This window comes from Pogona vitticeps, chromosome 3 (assembly GCF_051106095.1).
Source record: "Pogona vitticeps strain Pit_001003342236 chromosome 3, PviZW2.1, whole genome shotgun sequence".
Lineage (NCBI taxonomy): Eukaryota > Metazoa > Chordata > Lepidosauria > Squamata > Agamidae > Pogona > Pogona vitticeps.
In genome coordinates, this window is record NC_135785.1 from 202,120,152 (window position 1) to 202,142,114 (window position 21,963).

At 38.9% G+C, this 21,963-nt stretch overlaps 1 protein-coding gene across 1 annotated transcript in view; it reads right to left on the bottom strand.

The window, feature by feature from the left end:
- Window positions 1-21,963, bottom strand: part of TTC3 (tetratricopeptide repeat domain 3) — a 71,412-nt gene that overhangs the window by 38,501 nt on the left and 10,948 nt on the right. The window contains exons 6-18 of the mRNA XM_072994125.2: window positions 20,909-20,962; window positions 19,042-19,165; window positions 17,174-17,259; window positions 16,380-16,474; window positions 14,312-14,374; window positions 12,700-12,754; window positions 10,551-10,713; window positions 10,403-10,451; window positions 8,817-8,925; window positions 4,462-4,519; window positions 2,793-2,850; window positions 1,914-1,989; window positions 939-1,076 (exon numbers count right to left, since the gene is read on the bottom strand). Coding sequence (XP_072850226.2) covers window positions 939-1,076; window positions 1,914-1,989; window positions 2,793-2,850; window positions 4,462-4,519; window positions 8,817-8,925; window positions 10,403-10,451; window positions 10,551-10,713; window positions 12,700-12,754; window positions 14,312-14,374; window positions 16,380-16,474; window positions 17,174-17,259; window positions 19,042-19,165; window positions 20,909-20,962 — 1,128 coding nt within the window. The remainder of the gene's footprint in view (window positions 1-938; window positions 1,077-1,913; window positions 1,990-2,792; window positions 2,851-4,461; window positions 4,520-8,816; window positions 8,926-10,402; window positions 10,452-10,550; window positions 10,714-12,699; window positions 12,755-14,311; window positions 14,375-16,379; window positions 16,475-17,173; window positions 17,260-19,041; window positions 19,166-20,908; window positions 20,963-21,963) is intronic.

Genomic DNA, 21,963 nt, shown 5'->3' on the forward strand with positions numbered 1-21,963 from the left:
CAGAAAAGAATTATGTGGCAAATCAGCCAAACCTGAGACAGCGGCAGACATTAACTGCACCTTCACTGGTAAGTCCTGAGGACAGCAGAACTCTTTATGTTGAACATCTTGCTCTTGAGGGAAAAGTGACCCTGTACAGCAACAGTCCCATCTCTTTATTCAGATCAACAGATTTCTGCATCCAGAGTACCTCCACATTTATCTAGACTGAGTCGCTGTTTGTCAATAATTTCCAAGCTCTATTCTGTTTAAGAGTTCTGCAGCCTCCCTAAGGCTAGCAAGTAAAAAGTGTCATCTATGTACTCATGGCACTTCAGTCTTAACACCCGGATAACTTCTCCCTAAAGTTTCATCTGGACGTTGGAAATTTAGGAAGAAGAATGGCCATAGGACTGCTGAAACAAGTCATAGGATGCAGAAGTCCTTCAGTATCACTTTCCGGGCTCACCAATACAGAAGGGACCAGAGAAACCTGAATGCTATGCCCTCTGGTTCCACTAAGGCAACTTAGAAGGGCAGGATGGTTAATAGTAACAACAGTCACTGAGCTATCCAGAAAAATTAACATGGTTGAGTCCATTCTCAATCAAAAGACATCCATCAGGAAGACCAAAGTTCTTTCTATCCCAAAACTTTACATTACATCTGCTCACACGTATCCGATTTAAATATTGTGTTTTTAATTATGTAAGCCACCTTGGGTGCAATAAAAATACTCTAAATAAATAAATAACCCAAGGTTATTTTGTTAACTGATTGATTATCTCAAGTCTTTAAAAGGTCTAAATGTTTTATTTTTATTTTAACTTTACTTTAATGGTAGCAATAAAAAATTATTTTCTTACGTATATAAAATAGACTCAGTCTGGAACAATATTCTAGAGACTTCATCCACTGAAGCACCATACTACTAATGCAATGTAATGCTTATCAATTACCTGTAGCTGGGATGGATCTAAAATGTTTAATAAAAATGCAAAGGATTTTTCAGCACTGTGAAAACATTGATCTGTCAAAGATGTGCATCCACTTTGTATATGAGTCTTCAATATTTCCAGTGAGCGCACCATATCTACCTGAAAACCAAGATGTAACAAATCAAGTGTTATCTCCAATATACAGGTGCCTTATGGGAAAAAAGTTGGCATATAAATAAAATAAAATATGTATTTACACCACTGGAAGCAACCTGGTGTCCTCCAAGGGTTTCAGGCTACAACTGCTATCACACTCAGCCAGGGCAACCAATGTCAGAGATTATGGCAGAGAGCACTAGGTTGCCCACCTTTGCTTTACAGACTCATAAAAATACAAATGCTGTCCTCTGAAGATGCCAGCCACAGAGACTGGCGAAACGTTAGGAAGAACAACCTTCAGAACACGGCCAAAGAGCCCGAAAAGCCCAGAACAACCACAAATACATACTGCTTGAATTTAATGGCAAAATTCCTGTTGCCTATAACCAGGCTGGTGAGAGCACTTTCATGGTAGAGAAACACAGCATTTCAACTCAGTATTCTCCAAGTCCTATTAAAATAGCCCTGACTTTTTCTTTACACAGTCTAGAGCCTAGGCAGAAAAAAATTAGCAAAATTGATTGGCACTTTCATAGTTATCGGTTTTCACAACTTGGACTGCAGACTGGGCAGTATTAGGCACTTCTATTCCTGCCACACCCACCAGGACCTGAAAAGAGACTTTCTAAGATACTGTCTGAGTGTTGCTATTCAACAGAGGGAGTTGCTTCAGGTGCTCTGCATATCTTTAATCAACTGTATCTTTAAGGTCTCCTAGGACCTTCAACACACTTAATATATTCAGATGTTTGCTTCAGCAGACTCAATATATTCACAGGTTTGCAGATTTTTGTTACTTAAACAATGAAAAAAGATTACTGCCACAGATTCTCTTACCTGTTGCATAGTACCACAAGGATTATTTTGTTCCTCTAGACCTTTCTGAGAATCATTTTTGAAATACAACTGGTTTCTGCAAATAAAAATAACATGGTGACTTTTTTTTCAAACAGATTGGATATACACATATCTCATACCCTAAATATACATGGAAATATACATCCATGCACAATTTGCTGTGCTTTTAAGCATGTATTTTATCATGACATTCCTCACGTCATTCCTGACCTTTTAAATAGCAGTTGGATAGGTTTTTCTCACCACAACAAATGTAACACTGCCATGTAGCAAGCTCTAACCTGCTTCTAAGAGCTGCAAAAGTGGACAAAAACAGCCTTCACATTGGGGTGGAAATCCCAACCCTTCCCCACCTTCAAGCTTTGGCACGGCTGGCCACTGTGTTTCCAGAACACTGAGTACCTCAGCAGCACAGCACCAGGGACAACTACACTTTCAAGTAAGCTGTTATTAGGGAAGAAAACAAAAATTGTCTTTGGCCTCACATGTCTACCATACATCAGTGTCCTGTCAAACCTAATGCTTAGCTTAGTAACTCAGCCAGTGAATAAGAGCGGTTCCTTTTGACTGAGAGTTAAACAACCTGGTCCCACCCAGCAAAGGAATGTAGAAGCATTCTCACTCCTCAGATCTAAAACACACACACAAACACACTCATGTACTTGTGTAACATTAGCCAGAACATTTCGCCTTTATGCAATGTGCTCGGACTATTTATAGTTGAACAACTCCTACTTGAAAGCTTGATTTCATTAAAAAAAACTGGTCCAACAACAAGGTCAAAATGAATTTTTGTCATAGTTTAATGAAAAACTTTTGAATCCTTTACACAACCACAGGCAATTCAAATAAGTTTACCTTATTTTTTCAGAATCATCCACTCTATTCCTTGGTTTCCTTGGATTTTCATTCAGCCCTGACATGAGGAAAAATTACTGTGAATGAAGCTACTTTGTTATTACTATCAAAAAAACCAAAAATAATTAAACATCTAAAGTCTACATTCTCCTGATTAATAAAAAGAACACTTAGCAAAAAGCTTTTTTGCAATAGCTACTATGAATCCTCCATTTCTCTACAAACTAATTTGTTCACCAAGGAACATTATTTGTTCATCATAGAAGCACATCACAACTCACAATACTTAATTCACAATACACAAAATAGTTGTTGACTGTCATATAATTTAGAGCTCTAAATTTGCACCTTTCTAGATCTCTTCAGTGAACCATTAGAGAGCCCTAATTCATTACTACCTTTTCTGTTTGACCATCATTATATTTAATGACACTCTAACTATTTTAAGGAGGCTTTTATTATGCCCCCCAATGAAGAATTACTTCAGAAAAATTTAAGACAGTATATTTTTGTTTCTACTATGACTCAAACAAACAAACAAAAAAGTCAAACAGGAGTAGCACTGTAACTGCATTTTTCACAGTTTGATACTGGTTATCATTATGGCAAATGTGCATATGGCTTGGAAATTACAGTGGTGCCTCGCATAGCGATCGCTCCGTTTAGCGATGAAATCACTTTGTGATGGCCCTTATGGGGAAAATTCGCTTTGCGATGATCGCGGGGGAGCGCTCCCCCATGATCATCGCAAAGGCCTGCCCGTCAGCTGTGGCTTTGGGCTGCTCGCAGCGAAGCGCTTCTCCGGGAGCAGCCCGAAGGCCTGCCCGTCAGCTGTGGCTTTTGGCTGCTCCCGGAGAAGCACTTCTCCAGGAGCAGCCCGAAGGCCCGCCCATCAGCTGTGGCTCTGGGAGCAGCCCTCCCCCACGGTCCTCGCAAAGCCCTACCCGGCATTTTCCCCCAGCTGAGCGGCGGGAGCTTCCGAAGCCACCGCCGCTCAGCTGGGCAAAAATGCCAGCGGTGGCTTCGGAAGGACCACGGGGGTCCTCCCAAAGGCCCCATTTTTGCACAGCTGATCGGCGGTTCCAAAATGGCCGCCCGCTGTGTTGCTTCGCTTACCAAGGCAGCGAAAATGGCCGCCCCTATGGAGGATCTTCGCATAACAGTGAGTTTTCCCCCCATAGGAACGCATTAAACAGGGTTTAATGCGTTCCTACGGTTTTTTTTGCCCCGTATAGCGACGAATCCGGATAGCAAAGATTTATCCGGAACGGATTATCGTCGCTATGCGGGGCACCACTGTACTTGGCAATTGCCTTTTGAAAGGCTGTTCTCTAATTTGTCTTTATGTAAATACTATGTAGTGAAAAAATGTCATTTCATGAATGTGTTCTTAAAAGAGAACAAAAAGTCAGGAGAAGCTCTTGGAAAAGCCCTTCCAGCATTTATTTATTTTTTTAAAAAAATTAATTTGAATGTATCATGTAAAATAATGGAAACCACATTAGTAGACACACAACATCAGCTATTGTTTTTTTAATATCCTCAGACCAACAGGCCACATGCTAGTTTATCTTAATAGCACAAGATCAGTCTAATACACAGTATCTTTATAATACTTTGAAATGCTCTCAGTACAACAACACAGGGCCCAGCTGTTTTATTAACTTGCCTAGGTGAGAATCCAAAGGCCGATCTTTCTTTTCTTTGGTTCCTGTATTGCCAGTCACCTGTTAAAAGATCAAATGTGAACTCCTCTGCCACTGTGCCAGAAATCTACTACACATAAACAGAACATATTATCCAAACATTATAAGCATTAAAGTTAAACTACCCTCTTTCCCCAAAAATAAGACCTAACTTGAAAATAAGTCCTAGTACGATTTTTCAGGATTTGTAATATAAGCCCTACCCCCAAAATAAGCCCCGGTAAAGTGAAACCCCGCCCTTCACCATTGTGCACCAACCAGAAGATGACATGACTGCATTTGAATAAACGTAGATTGTCATACATGAAAAAAATCAAACATTCCCTGAAAATAAGCCCTAATGAGTTTTCTGGAGCAAAAAGTAATATAAGATCCTGTCTTATTTTCGGGGAAACATGGTATCTAGTTTGTTAAATCCTGTTACCACTCTAGCTACATTAGCTAAACTAAATGTACAATTTAACGAAAAACAAATCCTTCATGCAAACATCTTTCATTCTATCCTCATTTCTACATTTATTACAAGGATCTATGCAATAATTTGTATATATTATTTACATGATAGTCCATCCAATTAACAAGTCTCTCAATCAGCCAATTCTGTACACAGCACATTGGCGAACAAAGAAAGTTTCCAAGCTATTCTTAGATTTATATCCAGCCAGCATGGACAGGGCCAGCTACCTGAAGCCTAACTTAATTATTTAATACCTGTTTCTTGTTGTGCTTGCAGAACATTCCTCTCATTGTAATGGAAAGCTGCTATTATTTCACTTTGCTCATACTCGCTCTGCTTTCAGTTGAAATGCTCCTTTCTAGCTTCATGTTTCTCTGTATGATTCACTCTTTTCTCAACCTACCCTGCTTAGGGAAGTGAGGAGCATTCTCATGAAGATAAACTTATTAATAAATGGATTAGTTGGCTTATATAACTGGCAACTGTTGACAAAATAAAGGTTTTGCCACTCTTCTTTTAAAATATCACTTAATTTTCCAGGGTTGAGTTTGTACCACTAGACATCTATTTTGGCACATATAGCCACCACTACTGTACTACAAATACATATTCCAGTAGGAGAGACCTGGTTAAGTATCAAACAGCACAGCATTCCTCAAACTGGTGAAGAATCCACAACACACTTCTCTTTACATCATGGGGTTAATCAATCTCACAGCTCCTTATTCTGAATTATCAGAATTAAGTAACATAATTTCAAATAAAGAAGACACATTAGCAGGCAAGCAGTGATGAGCAATGTGGGCAAGGATGCTACACGGGCTTGCACATTCATTAAGTCCTAGGTCAGAGGCCCCACTCTGCATGCTAGCTGTAGGATGGTGACAAAATCAGACCAGGATTTTTCATTTTGATGCCTCATGCTTAGGGAAATCTCTTTCTAGGGATGCTCTGCTGTAGCCAGCTCTATTGTCGCCCCACCCCCTTCAGTGACAAATGAAGACATTCCTTTTCTCCCTGGCCTTTTCAGAAAGATGCTTTTATCTCAACTGCTTTTATGTTCACCTACTGCCATTTATTACACTTTTTAAAAAATACCTACTTTCTATTTTTTTCTTTGTGAGCTATTTAGAAACTTATGAAAGGCAACCTAAAATAACATCAACAATAGGAAATACTATCGGCAGCGGTGGGGACCTCTGAGATGCCTCCAATGACGGCAGAGAAGCCCTGGAAGGCATCCAGAGGCAGATCGACGGCCTACGGACTGGAAGGGCGAGGCAGGGAAAGCACCAAATTTGGATTTGGTGCTTTCCCTGCCTCCCCCTCCTGGTCTGTAGGTCGTTTCTCCGGCTGCAAGTTGAAGTGAAACTTTGCGGCCGGAGAAGTACATACGTCGAAAAGTACGTAAGTGGAGCCATTCATAAGTCGAGACTCCACTGTACATGCTAAAAATTCCAGCTCGTTATAGGACTACTCTATTTGGAACTTTGTCCTGCCAGGTGATACCAAAAATGCATCGGTGACAACATATATGGAACGTGTTCAGCTTCTTCTTCTGCTGTGCACAAAGGGTCCAGGACTCATTGCAGTACAGAAGTGTGCTCAGGACACAGGCTCTATAGACCTGGATCTTGGTATAAGCCGTCAGCTTCTTATTAAGCCATACTTTCTTTGTGAGTCTTGAGAACATGGTAGCTGCTTTACCAATGCGTTTATCCAGCTCGACATCTAGGGAGAGAATGTCAGAGATTGTTGAGCCAAGGTACACAAAGTCATGAACAACCTCCAATTCTTGTGTGGAGAGGGTAATAGAGGGAGGTTAGTCCACACCCTGGCCATGACTTGTGTTTTCTTCAGGCTGATTGTTAATCCAAATTCTTGGCAGGCCTTGCTAAAACGATTCAAGAGTTATTGGAGGTCTTCGCAGACTGGGAAACAACAGCTGCATCATCAGCGAAGAGGAAGTCCCGCATGATTTCAGCTGGACTTTGGTCTTTGCTCTCAATCTAGAGAGATTAAAGAGCTTTCCATCTGATCTAATCCAGAGATAGACACCTTCTGTTGCAGTTCCAAAGGTGTGCTTCAGTGTGACAGCAAAAAAGATTCCAAACAGGGTTGGCGCGAGGACACAGCCCTGTTTCACTCCGCTTCGGATGTCAAAGGGATCTGATGTTGAGCCATCAAAAACTACAGTGCCCTTTATTTCTTCATGAAAGGATCTGATGATGTTAAGGAGCCGAGGTGGACATCCTATCTTGGGAAGAATTTTAAAAAGGCCGTCCCTGCTAACCAAATCAAAGGCCTTTGTGAGATCCATGAAGGCCACAAAGAGTGGCTGTTGTTCCCTACATTTCTCCTGCAACTGTTGGAGGGAGAATACCATGTCAGTGGTGGATCTATTACCTCAAAATCCACATTGTGATTCTGGATAGACCCCACAGGCACACAGGTAACAAAGCAACCCAAGTCTGAGTGTATAAATCAGCGATTCCCAATCTTGGGTCACCCAGGTGTCCTTGGACTGGTTCTTGTGCTGGACAACTGCTGGTGAAGACTTCTGGGAATTGCAGTCCAAGCCCAATTTATTATGGGTTTGTACACATTGTTATGTAGAAATAAAAGTGAACAAATGCATAGTTTAAATTTGTTAGCATAAATTGCAAAGCTATAGTCCGGTCAAGCTGACTGGTGATATTTCTGACTGACTGGTGAGACACATTCTAAAGTTTTTCATGCCCTGGCTATAATCCATCTCATCTGTCTGTTCCTCCCTCTCACCTACTAAGTTCTTATATCTGGAAACTTGTACAGTACGATTGCCATATCTGTGGGATCAGTACCCACAGTTTCACTTATCCGCTGCCTGAAAATATTAAATAAAAGACCCAGAAACACACTTTTTGAAGATATAATACCAGAAGTGGCCATTAGAGGGAACTAGAGACTATGCAATACATAAGGTTGACGATATCAGTGATTTCTAGAATCTGCCAGCGGGGGCCTTGGAAGCCCTTGAGGATATTGTATTCCTACCATACTATTTCTGTTCTCCAAGTGGCTCACCTCTGAAGAGTTCAAAGATTTTGAATCTTGATAATTTATGGCTCTACTAATTGCTCATCATGAACATTTACTGTACTTCCCATTTTATAGAAAAATCTTATTTTACCCATTATCAGAACCTAATATTTGCACCTGCATAACTGGAATGGCATAACTCAAAGAAGCAAACAGCTCTTAATTGACAAATCTCTGATTATACTTCTAGTCATGTACTGATTTGCAAACTGGCACACAACTAGGAATTCAATCAAGGGCTTCTTGGAGCAACTAACTTGCTGCTCCAAATTATACCACTGCAGTCATACTAGTGTAAATATTCAATTGTATTCCATCCAGTAACTACCACTCTTACCTTTAGGTACTCTTTATAGCTCAATCCTACATCGTCTTCGCTCAGTATAACTATCTCCATTATTTGTCATAGGGCTGAAATATCACACACCTTATCCTTACAGCAACTACCATAACTCCAAAATTAATTCATATTAATTATTCTAACTGAAGAAATTAGGCTTATTATTTTCTCAGTAACATATTCAAAGACCTTTTTGTAACAAGCATAGCAGTCAGGTTCCTAACATTCAGATATATTTAAATTTAAAATATATGAGAAAGGAAAATAAACCTGTATCACTGCAGCAGAAGGCTAAGGCAACAGCAGTACAGTGGGTGGAGAAAAGAAGGATTAAAACATTTAAGAAACTACATTCCATGTCAAAGGAGAAAAAAAATCTGACAACACAGTCATCTAATATAAACTAATAGTAAAGTAACTTTAACTGCAACCACATTTACCTTCGTTTGCTTTTGCTGATAAAGATGGTAGGGTAAATCAGGTTGTTTTTTCTTTTCATGTTCAAATTTTTTTGATTCTTGGGTATTGCTTGAAGTGGATTCTGAAAAACTAAACAAAACTCTCAAGTCAGACTACTGTTTTCACTGTCCATAACATTTGCATTTGAACAAACATATCTACAATATCTATACACATTTTGATACCAATTGCAATTTCTAAAGTTCACAACCCAATTTCCTTTTTTAAAAACAGGAACAAGGGGCACGGGGTTACCATGGTAGTACAGAGGAGTTTCCCTGCTCCTGGGGGCAGTTGGCAAGAACATACCGTATTTTTCGCTCCATAAGACGCACCTTTCCATAAGACGCACCAGTTTTTTAGGAGAAGAAAACAGGAAAATATAATCTGCTTTCTTCGCTCCATAAGACGCACAGACTTTCCACCCCCCTGTTTTGTGGGGAAAAAGTGCGTCTTATGGTGCGAAAAATACGGTATTTGGTTGGAACTGAAAGAACCTCAACAATTGCTGGTCTGTTTATGAATCCAGCTCATGGAACTGATGCTCACATTTTAACGCTCTACATGGTTTATGGCCTATTCTTCTAAGAGAAAACCTACTCCTAAATTGACTGTGTACTAAAAGTTATCTATGGATAGTCTCCTCCAGGCATCCTCGCCATCCTAAATTAGGTTGGCAGAGGTTTAAGAGTGCCCCTCTTTCTGGAATTCTCTCCTCACTTAGGGTGCTTGGTGCCAATGCTATATGAAATTCATCCAGTGTCTTTTTGCAAAGGGAAGGTTTTTGCCACAGGAACAAGACCTTGGATAATTCTGCTCTTCACCTAACTATGCTGGATCCTTCAGAGCAGATATAGATTCATTCTTTACTTACTTTAAATATCCTGCTACTAACGCACAAAGCAAGTATGAGAAGTAGAACACCGCCTTTTTCTAAAGTGCAATTAAAACTTCTAGTGTATATTCAGTGTTTGTGAGACTGAATCAGAAGACAGTCGTTTTGACCCATCATCTTAAATTCAAAACAAATAATCTTGTATATATACCCTGTCCTAAGGCCTACAGAAAGGGATGAGGTGGCGCTGTGGGTTAAACTGCAGAAGCCTCTGTGCTGCAAGGTCAGAAGACCAGCAGTCTTAAGATCGAATCCACAAGACGGAGTGAGCTCCCGTCGCTTGTTCCAGCTCCTGCCAACCTAGCAGTTTGAAAGCATGTAAATGAGAGTAGATAAATATGTACCACCACAGTGGGAAGGTAAGGTGTTCCATGTCTAGTTGCGCTGGCCACATGACCATGGAAACTGTCTACAGACAAACACTGGCTCTACGGTTTGGAGACGGGGATGAGTACCATGCCCTAGAGTCAGACACGACTGGACTAAATGTCAAGGGGAACCTTTATAAGGCCTACAGAAAAGCAACACATATGTACATACCAGAGCATTCAAGCTAAATACAAACAGCATTTGTCATAATCTGCAATGAAACAAGACCTGTACTGGCAGAATATTAACTAAACTTAATTAACTTCATTTTAATTTAATGACATAATCTGGAGCTAAACTTACTTTTTCTGGATAACTGGTTTCTTGATCCTGTGTTTATTTTGCTTGACACCTAAATCAATTTACAAAAAGACACTCAGGTCACTGACTAAATACTATTACAGAAGATTCTTTACTATATTTTGAGACTATCTTAAGGTGCACATATTACTTTTAATTTCTTCCATCTGTTTTTTCAGTTTCTCGTGTTGCTGAATAAGATCCTTAATTCCTTCAGGACTATCTTTGCAGAGCTCTTGACCTTTCTCATTGGCTTGAAGAGCTCTTACATGTTGCCCCAGAAGTGAAAGAGCATCACAAAATCGATAGTGCCCCTACAAGACAGAATGGAAAAAACATTTTTCTCCCTACTCATAAATATCAGTTTATGAATGATGCAATTTCAATTTACTCTAAGCAGTACATTTATTTTTCTTGTATTTAATAGGCTGATATAGTATATCTTTATATACACTGTATTCAAAATACTTTATGCACATATAAATGTGCACAGAATTGCAGTCTAACTGCAACAGAATCCCATTCATCCCACAAATATTAAGGGCATAAAAGCATTAATCTAAACCAGGAGTTGGGCTAAAAAAATGTAGTTTTCACAGTTATGTCAAGAACAGTTAACTGCTATGTTAACAAAACTCATTAAAAGGAGTATATAACAGCTGACCCTTTCAGTGTAAATACCATTTATCTTTAATTGCATTTTTATATTGGAATACTGTATCATTCACTGTTCAAAACACAGAAATTCCACTTATGGACATTTTGCTTCTCTCACAATCTATCCCCTTAAATATCCCACAGTAGGACCACAATATTCCTCAGGAGATCTCCCCTGGTAGATTCCAGAAATCATTGGAATCTAGCAAACCCTCTCCCTTCTCTCACGATCTATCCCCTGCAAATACATATTATACAGACTGGATTCTCAAATGTCCACCTTTTTTTCTTTTTGTCATGTAGGAATCAATTTGACAATTATAGTCAGACCACAACAGAATACTGGAAGCCCAGAGCCCACTCACGAAATATTCCTTCATACCTCCTTGTATGACTTCTCTAATAGACAATCCTTGGTCAAATTATTTCATCCCACTAAAAGAAACTAACTAGTAGATTTAACAAGAGAGTTTACAGCATACAATACTTAAATCAAAGCAGAGGATCACTAGGGGATCCTCCAAGACAGTAGGAACCCTGTGTAACACGATGACACATTCCTATCTACCCCTTTGTCTCAGAACATACACTATCAAATCTGTTTACCTCAAAAATCCCAACTTATCAGTGATTAGTCCCTACCCCACCCCAGGATTCATCCCACCTTCATTTCAGTTTCACATTTTTCCACGAAGGAATCTCTTTTGTGCACATACTTTTACACTTTGTATTCTCAAGGTCTGGTTTATGATACATGTTTTAAGCCGCTCATTTTCACCTTAAATATAAAGATAATGGACCTTAAGATATATAGATTTTGCATTCCTATGGCAATCTTCCTCCCATGCACTTGCAAAGAATCCACCAACCCCTACCCAGAAGTGGGATTACTGAAAACATGTGCCCCCACCCCACTCCAGTCCATAAAGAAACACTGATACTGTTATTTTTATGAGCAGAAAGCACCCACAGGTGCTTGGAATTAAACCCTATGTCCAGGTATTTTAAACAATGAATAGCTAGGTGACCTCAAGTGGTCTCCAACTTCTGGTGATCCTCCCAGGGTCTTCTGGGCATAAAGTCCTTAGAAGTAACTTAACAGTCCGCCCTTCAGGTGACACTCTGGGACCATGTATCTTCCCTAGTCTATCACAGATGGCAGACACGCAACCACAACAGCTACCCATGCACTGTGATCTTAGGTGGCCTCTCTCTCAGAAGCCACAGTACAGACTTGATCTCCTAGCCTCTGGGGCAACATGGCCAGGCACTCCAACCCACTGAGCTATACCAGTAGCATTTTAAACAGTGCATTACTTTAAAATGTTAGCAACGGTGTGATATGAATTAATGTGTAAACTCTAAAATTTTAAGAAGCCAAAGAGACAATGTTCTAAAAACAAGAAAGACAAACAACCTTTTAATCAAGAAAGTTAAGTAAAAAGCAAAGCAAACATTCCTAATGACTCACAACTATGATATATAAACATCTACCCCACTATCACATGTTTGTCAGTGATTTGTAAGGACCAAGAGTGTCTCAAGAGTGGAAATCCATCAGCTTCCTGTTTACATGCTGGTTACATTTTTGCAAAGTCAATTGTTTTCAGACTTGTCATAGCTACAAAATAAATGCAACTAACCTTTGGCCAGTTTGGCTTCAAAATGACAGATCTTTTTGCATCATACAGGGCTTTCCTAAAAAGCAAAAGCATAACTTCATATTTAAAATTACTGAATAAAAAACTGTCATTCTGACTGGCTGGATTTTCAAACTGCAGTACAAAACCTGCATGACTAAGTAAATCACACCTCTAAAATGGGAAATCCTGATTTACCATGAATTATCATTCTTGATAACAGGCAGCCTTCATGGTTGAGATAATATATCCTCCTGGCAAAAGCCAGATTTAAAATCTGACTGCATCAGGAGGAAAGGCATCTTTGTCTACACAAATCTAGCTTGGTAGGTCCAAATTCCCTCTCCCTATTCTATCCAACATTATCCATTTCACTAGTGGGAAAAAAGGTAATTTTTCGGCTAGATCCCTTTTACCCAAAAGTTCTGTCTTGGTAGTATTTCTTCTGAACAATCTTAGTGGTAAACAGGGGCTCTTTTACCTATAGTTTATGTCAGTCCTCCACTCTACCGTGCAGAACAAAAGAGGGGTAGGACAAAACAAACTCCTTCTTGAATTTATTTTTGGCCTAATGAAGAATCAGAGCTCTGTACAATCATACCCTGTTTCCCCGAAAATAAGACCTAACCTGAAAATAAGTTCTAGTATGATTTGTCATGATGCTCATAATATAAGCCCTACCCCAAAAATAAGCCCTAGTTAAGTAAAATCCCGCCCTCCACCATTGTGCAACATTGTGCAGCAACCAGAAGATGATATGATTGTATTTGAATAAATGTAGATTGTTGTACATGAAAAAAAATAAAACCTCCCCTTAAAATAAGCTCCAATGTGTTTTTGGAGCAAAAATTAATATCAAAATTTCTCTCATTTTCGGGAAAACATGGTATATTTATGGAATATGTAGAGTTCTTTGCTGGCAGATGAGGCCTATATGAGCCATTTGGTTTGAGACTTGGCCAACTCAATCTAAGCAATTCTGATTTCTGAGCCCCAATGCCAAACTATTTCAAGCTGTCTGTTGGAATGAGGATATGTTTACTTTGTTTCATGTGATTTATGTCACACATAATAAGAAACAAGACATAAATTTTGTAACCTGCATTTATTTTCTCCTTAATTTATGGTCAATCATTATGTGCCACACTAAACAAACTTGCCCCTACAGTAAAAGAGCAGAAATGAGGAATGTATGTCCCTCTTGATTTGTTGGATAACAAATCAGAATTCCAAAGAAGGTTTGTAAAGTAGAGGAACATACTTTGAAAAGGCATACACAAAACTTTCTAATCTACTCTGTATTTTCAGAAGTTATTCTTCCAATCTACTGAAAACAGTAACTTTTCCTCCTGCATTTGTTCCTGCATGATCTAAAAATGATGCTACTTATACTCTTAAGGCTTTAAGTTTATTCTTTCCTCTGTTATAAAAAGTGGGTGAAGAGTATGCTGAACAATTTTAAATTTTTTATTACAAATGCGCAGAATACATATTTCATAGTTGATTAGTCTCTCACAATAAATGGGTTGGAAAAGGAAGCACTGTATTTCAATTCCATGTAAATGAACAACACATTGAACTCCGGGGGTGGGTGGGGGGTGGGGGGGAGACTTACTTATATTGTCCAGTTCGGAGAAAGCAGAGGGCTCGGTTGCCATATAGGAGATGGTTTTCAGGCCTAAAAAAATTAGATTTTTTATTTATTTATTTATTTATTTATTTATTTATTTATTTATTTATTTATTTATTTATTTATTTATTTATTTATTTATTTTAATTTATATTGAACTATACTTCTAAAGCAGAAAGCTATGTTTAAACATCCCTAAAAGTTTAGCCACAGATTTATTCCAGACTAAGTTTTGATATCATTAATGTTTATATATAAATACACAGGTTACCTTGTACACCCTGATTTGGATTTTAAATCACAGTAATCCCAATCAACATTTAAAACTGTAATTTGAAACAACAAATTATTTGTTTATCGTCTACTGCCTGGTCTCTTTGGAGTGAGAAAATTCAGAAAACAACAGAGTTGCAGGCCTGCAATGTCAGTCTGGTTACAGCTGTAGCCAGACTTCTACCAGACGACATAAGCAGAACATCTTGTCATCAATAACTACTGTCTATTAAGAAAGGAACCTTGGAGGAAGGGAAGACTCCAAGACCCATAATTTGGCACAAACCCTCAAGCAAATTATGGGACTGGTAGCCATTAGATTGCAGGGGGTCAGAGCACCCCTCATCTCCATGCCATTCCCATGCTGTTTCTTCACACAACTGAAAGGTGCCCTGCAGCATCTCTGCAAGTCAGAAAGAAATGGCATGGGGACTATGTGAAGATAAGATGGCTGTGCTATGTCATGTCATTTGATAGATACCACTCCCATAATATAACCTGGGGGGACCTGCCAAATTATGGGTCTGGACGTTCTTCTTCTGTCCAAAAAGCCTCATATCTATAGTCTATAGCAATTCCTACGTAAGTAGTGGGGAATCACCCTGGCACTCCAAAAATTCACAAGATGTTGCAACACCACTCAAAATCAACAGCAATCACCAAGGCACCCAATGCGGCTGCAGCAGTAATGGCAGCAGCTGTCCATATTGCAGAAGGATATCAGAAAGGCATCCCACCCGACAGGTACCTTCCCTAGAGCACCTTGTTCTATAGCAGAAGGCAGGAAGAAAAGTGGCTTTTACAGCAGCATCAAAATGTGGCAGCTTGCTATTAGCAGAAGCTGCATGCAGAGAGAACAGTGGAAGCCACATATGGCCTATAAGCAACATGTTTCCTAATAATGGGACTTCTGGAATTTTAGGAATCAAAAGACTAGTGCCATTATCTATTTCATTCCATGTGTTTCAGCTGGGAAGAACAAGGGCACAGCCCCTGAATTCTACTACTTCCTGGGAGTCACCAAAGTGCTTCATGGAAAAGGTTGTCTTCCTACCCATTAGATTCTATAGGGGATGACTCTCACAACTGCCTTTTCCATGGAGCACCAGGGCAACTCCCAGGAAGCAGTGGGGCTCAGAGATCATTCCTTTGGTCTTCCAAGCCAAAGCACAAGGAATGAAGTAGGCAGTATGTAGTGGTAAAAAGACACTGTATCTCTTTTGCCTTCTGGTTTATGCTCTCTGAGTCCCAAATGTTTGCTTGGATGATTCTAGGTGACTTCTGAGACACGACATTCAAGAATTCCAAAATCCCATCCCTAATGGTGCCCACCCTTGACCTGCAGATTTTAAAGCAGTTTAAAAAAAACCATATCAATTATGCTCGAAAGTCACTTTCCCTCATCAATGAACAGCTACATTCTCTCATCTAAGCTCACTACCCAAGCAGCTGGTTGCGAAAACTGCAAGATGGAATGTGGGCAAACTTGCTGTGTACTCCCCACCTGACTGGCACAAGGAAGTGTGAGAAGTGCATCTGAATAATTCTCACCGAGCTCCAAAGCAGCTAAATAAAGTGCAATAGGATTTCAGTGACCCTCTTATGTGCTTCTCCCAACTCCCCAGATGACTGGCAATCTATCATAATTGATATACCAACATTAGAACTGTACTAGTCTATCCACTTCTTTTCAATATTTTTCTCTTCACGCAAGAAATATTAAACCTCGGACACATGCATATTTCTATTACTATATTCATTTGTGTTACTTCTCTCTTACCACATGTCTATAGCTGTAGTATAGAAAGTGACTGCAGTATCAAACTTCTCTTTGGCAAATGCTTCATTCCCCTCCTTTTTCATATCCTCACTCTTCTGCAACAAAGCATAAGAAATTAAGATTAAGACTGACTGTAAAATGGATTAAGGGGCCACATAGAAGATTCAGGGCACAAAATTCACCTTGCACAACAAACCTCTATTTGAATTATTTTATAAAAACCCATGTGTTAAAAGAACTGCTAGCCTTAAGGTATAAGTAAACAAAATGAGGAAACCAGAATCACTGATGTTAAAATAACAGTGTTTCCAATCTGTATCATCTAGATTACAGACTGATTAACACAGGTCAATGTATCTTGCTCTATGATTGATTATTTGCCCGTAGAGCCACAGATCAGGAGTTTGATTCTCCACTATCCCTCCTGGGATAAAAAACAGCCTGTGTAGCTTTTGGCAAGTTACATAGTACCAGAGCGGTGTCTAAATAAAGGGAATGGTAAACCACTTCTGAGAACTTTATTCATAAGAAACCCTACATATGTATAATCAACTTGACAGCAGGGTGGATAAAAATAGTTTTTAAAAATCAAATTGATTTAAATCACATTTTAAATCATGATTTAAATATTTCTTAATGTTTAAAAATTAAATCAATAATTCATGTTTTAATTTAAATCACAGTTCCACCCTGCTTGATAGCACATAAAAATTACTACAGAAAGAGAACAATATTTTAACATTACTCATAGTTTCTACAATACTTATAAATTAACATTAATGCTTAAATCTAACCTTTATACAGCTTTCACAGTATTGAGATTCAAATGCTTCTATTATATTGTAGTCATCCAATGCAACTTTACTGATATAACACTTGTCTGGCAAGGAGAAAGAAAAGATAATAAAGGAAACAGGTCCAATTGTTTATTGCTACCAGCTACAGTACTGATGAGTGTTGGAGGTTTACTTCTAGTGAATGGGCTAGATCAGAATGAAATGATGACAAGTACACAGGTGGGCAACATACTGGAACATGTGTGGGTGAGATTCAGAACAGGCTTCCAAAATCAAGGAAAACATTATGTTTAGGTACCATTCTCCATACACATAGCCAGCTAGCCCACATGCCACCCAAAAAGCCACTCCTGAAGAACTGGGAACTCTTCATTATGGCACAGAATTCATTAGGTAGATGTTGATCTGGAAAGTCTGTGTTTATGAACATGAGCACCTTCCACAGTGTACAGCACATTCAAAATCAGCCCATTTATGTGCCACCTATAAAGTACAAAACTGTCACCTTCCTTCCTTCATATCAGAATGTTGCACAATTTAAAATTATGGATGTACATGAGATATAGGTAAAATTAAAAACAAATTAAAATGTTAAGATAATTATACTATTTGTGACCAGAAGAGGGGTACTTCAATAGCATTATCTTAGCCATTTGTTAAATCTTCTTTTGAAAATGTGGTGGGGCATAAATTTCATGGACATAAGTTCCCCACAGTCATAGAAAATGTGTCCTGTATCCAAGTATCCCCATTTTATTTGATGAGTAGTCCAGATAGGCGCGGTATAAATCAAATAAATAAATAAATATAAATAAATAAACATTATTCTTTAATACTACTACTTTGCTTCAAAGTCTATTAAGTGACTTCCAGATGGTCTAGCTCAGTGGTAGCGAACCTTTTTTGGCCCGAGTGCTCAAACTGGGGGAAAAACAACAACCCAGTGGGTGGTGTGCCGCGGTGGTGGAACAGGAAGTGGCAGTGGCAGAACCAGAAGTGGTAGCAGAAAAAGGGGGGATCCTGGGCACAGAGGTGCCTCGGGACCCCACTCTGGATCCACCACCAGCGCCAGCTGTTCCAGATCCTGGCCCACCGCCTGCCAAAGTGCCAGCACTGTGGCTGTAGCCACCTCCTGAGAGTTGGCTGGGGGGGGGGAAGCAATCCAGTGATTGATGGCTCGAGTGCCCGCAGAAAGGCCTCTGCGTGCCAGCTTTGGCACGTATGCCATAGGTTCACCATCGCTGGTCTAGCTAGAGTCCATACTAATTTTTTGACAATGACTTCCTATACAGAGGCACAACCGGCATGCCACCATTTCATTTTGTTCTAATGAAAAGAGGAGCAATGTTCCTCTAACAGTAGATAGGTAATGAGTCAATATGGGGAGCCTCTGTCTGCGAAGAGTTTAATCCAGACATCTGCATACAGAAAGTTATATTCTTTGCATTAAACCTAGAAGTGGATGGCCTATCTCACAAAGTGAGGGCTTTGGAATAGGGAAGTAAACAAGAAAGGGCATCTCTGGCTGGTTTTTCACTAACCCAACCAATACCATTATGGGGAGTTCTGGTGGATACAGGAAGATGATTGTCAGAGGCAAAAGGGGATAAGAATCTGGCTTTCACCCATCTTCTTCCATGAACAGATCTCTGTATCCAAGCCATGAAATTAATAAGCAGAATACATCACATAAATTAAACTAATGAACAGTTCTGCCTGAAAACAAATCATATAGGCTTGATCAAAATCACTTTCAATTAAGTCCCAAGCAATGAAATAAGAATCTCTGAGGAACTAAGATCAGAGAGAAGAACATGTACACACTATACAGTATCTCCTGTTAGCAGCTCAGCATGTATACTTACATTCAGCAAAGAAAATTTCTAAGAAAGGCCAACAATAATCTCCAAGTTTTTCTAATTTCTGTAAAACACCAATGTCATCTGCAAATTTCACCCAGTCAAGAGCTTCACCAATACTGTAGATTCGCTATTTAAAATGAAAAAAGATCAGTTATTATCCAAGATATCATCATACAAATTACTGAAACTGAAATAAATACTTGAGTATTCAGTTTATAATATATCCAGATGTTCCCTTGTGCACCTGTTGACACTTAATGACTCTAAACTGTTCTGCATTCCTATACAAAACTAATATTTTTATCTGTTTTATAAATTCAATGTTTCTTTATTTAAGAAAATGATACTTCTTTGAAGTAAGATGTTTACAAATAGTACCATGTTTCCCAAAAAATAAGACAGGGTCTTATATTAATTTTTGCTCCAAAAAACACATTAGAGCTTATTTTCAGAGGATGTTTAATTTTACAGTCATGTCATCTTCTGGTTGCTGCACAATGCTGCACAATGGTGGAAGGCAGGGTTTCACTTAACTGGGGCTTATTTTTGGAATAGGGCTTATATTCTGAGCATCCTGAAAATCATACTAGAGCTTATTTTCAGGTTAGGTCTTATTTTTGGGGAAACAGGGTAGCAATTAGTCACTGACTTTTTCAATGATCATTCCTATCATGAGTAAGATAATAAAATAGCTACCCCAATGTTTTTAAATACTACAATTGTATATCGTACCAAAAAGTTACCTATAATGGCTATCACACTTGGCACTCATGATCAAAGTAAATTAACATGCTAGCATTGAATGCTCTGGATACTATTCGTCTCCATCTTTGCAAAGGGCAGCCCGAATTCCATTAAGGCAGGCTAAGGGAACCCAGGCTGCCCTTTGCAAAGATGGTGGCTGCAGCTTCCCTGCCCTAAAATAAGCTGCAGCCACCATCTTTGCAAAGGTCAGCCAGTATCACTTATAGCAGGCCGTGGCTGCAGAGGCCACCACAGCGGGCGGCGATGGATGGTGGCAGATGATGTCAGTAACTAAGGTGGGAGGAAGGGGGTAGGGATATGCTGTGCAGGTGGCTGGCTGTGGATCTGCTTGGCTGCCTATGGTTCTGCTGATCCGCAGGCCCACAGGCAGAGTGGGAAAGCCCTATGGGGATGAATAAAAATGGGGCAATATTCATCCTTTCGTATTCGTCAGGGGCTCTGGAACTCACGAATATGAAGGGACAAATATTTAATGAATCAGAAATTTTAATGAATGTCACGATTCTTTTTTTATTCGTCCCCATGTCTAGTATAGACTAATTGACCGACTTGATTGCTATTTCTATATAAAGATACCAACAAATCAAAGGCATATCAACAAATCTCTATTAGTGGTTATGTTATATACTGGACACTGAATTCCCAAGTTTCCAATTTCTTCATAAAATAATATCGCTAGTCTCAGAAGAACTATTGTTATGAGCTATCACGTTGTTTCTAACCTGGGTTGATCTTAAAACAGTTTTCAAGCTATACAAAATGTACAAGTGTACCACTGCTATGCCCCTACTAAGTTTCCATGGCTGAGTAGGGGTGTGAAGCCAGGTCTCCTGAATCCACAGCCAGCACTCCATCCACTATACCCTACTGTCTCTCTATAGTAGAATTATAGTCAAACAGCATTCATTTTACACACTAATTTTCTCTTCCTTGTTAAAGTATTGGCTCACACGATTTCTCCATATACGTATCACATTACCATCCACCACTCCGTATACTGGATCACAGTGAATTCTACAGAACCCTTCAAAAGTTGTATTTCTTACTAGAATACTTTTTTTAAAAAAATCAAGATTTTTGAATACAGAGTTGAAAATACACTTACATTGTCTATTTCAGTTCCAATTTTCAAGATGCCATTAATGAAAACTGGATCATTCTAACAGGAGAAAAATGAGGCATATCAACAAATCAACTTGCTGTTAAACTGCCCTGCTTACAAGTTATATAACAGAAGAAAATCCCAAAATTTAATTTCAGATAGAATGTTAATAATTTCAGTGATGTTTATTGGGTTACCAAAGGGACTGAAATATAAAGAACACTAAATACATTGTTTTCTTCTGTTATATCTTCAAACTCATTATTAATACAGTGTTTGATTACACCAGACAATGTGGGATATCTTGGTGTAGAAGTAGAAAATGTGGAACCTTCCAGGTGCAGTGGGACTTCAATTCCCATTCAATCTAGCCAATTACAGCCAAAGGAGAGGGATAGTAAGAATTTTACACATCTCTCTCTTAGAATTTTACTCTACAAAATAGTACAATCCTAACACAACAATGTGCTTGTTAAAGACAGTTAGAGATGTACAGGGCAAAAGTTTAGAATAAACATAATATATTTAATTCATTAGGTAACTTTAAATTTTTGCTCCAGCAAGTGTCAAACAGAATTATAATGATTAACATTGTTGTTGTTGTTGTTTAATCATTTAGTCATGTCCGACTCTTCGTGACCCCATGGATTATTATTTATTTATTTATTTATTTGATTTATATCCCGCCTATCTGGACCCACGGACCAATCTAGGCGGCTTCCAATACAAGATAAAACAATAAAACATAAAATATACATAGTCATATTAATCAGAACATGCCAGGCCCTCCAGTCTTCCACTGCCTCCCGGAGTTTGGTCAAAGTGTTTTAATTAATGGTAGCCAGGAGAAGGAGATGCAACTACTGTATCCGCACTCAACAACTGAATTGTGGGACAGATAGTCCAAGGTATCTGGAAAATGACAGGTTGGGGAAGCCAACTTAAACAATAAAAATAGCAGATTTGAAGGAATAAAGAATAAAATTCCACTAGGGAAACAGTACAATCATAGAAACATACGTATTTCTTTCCAATGGGTTTCTTTAAAAATAATAATT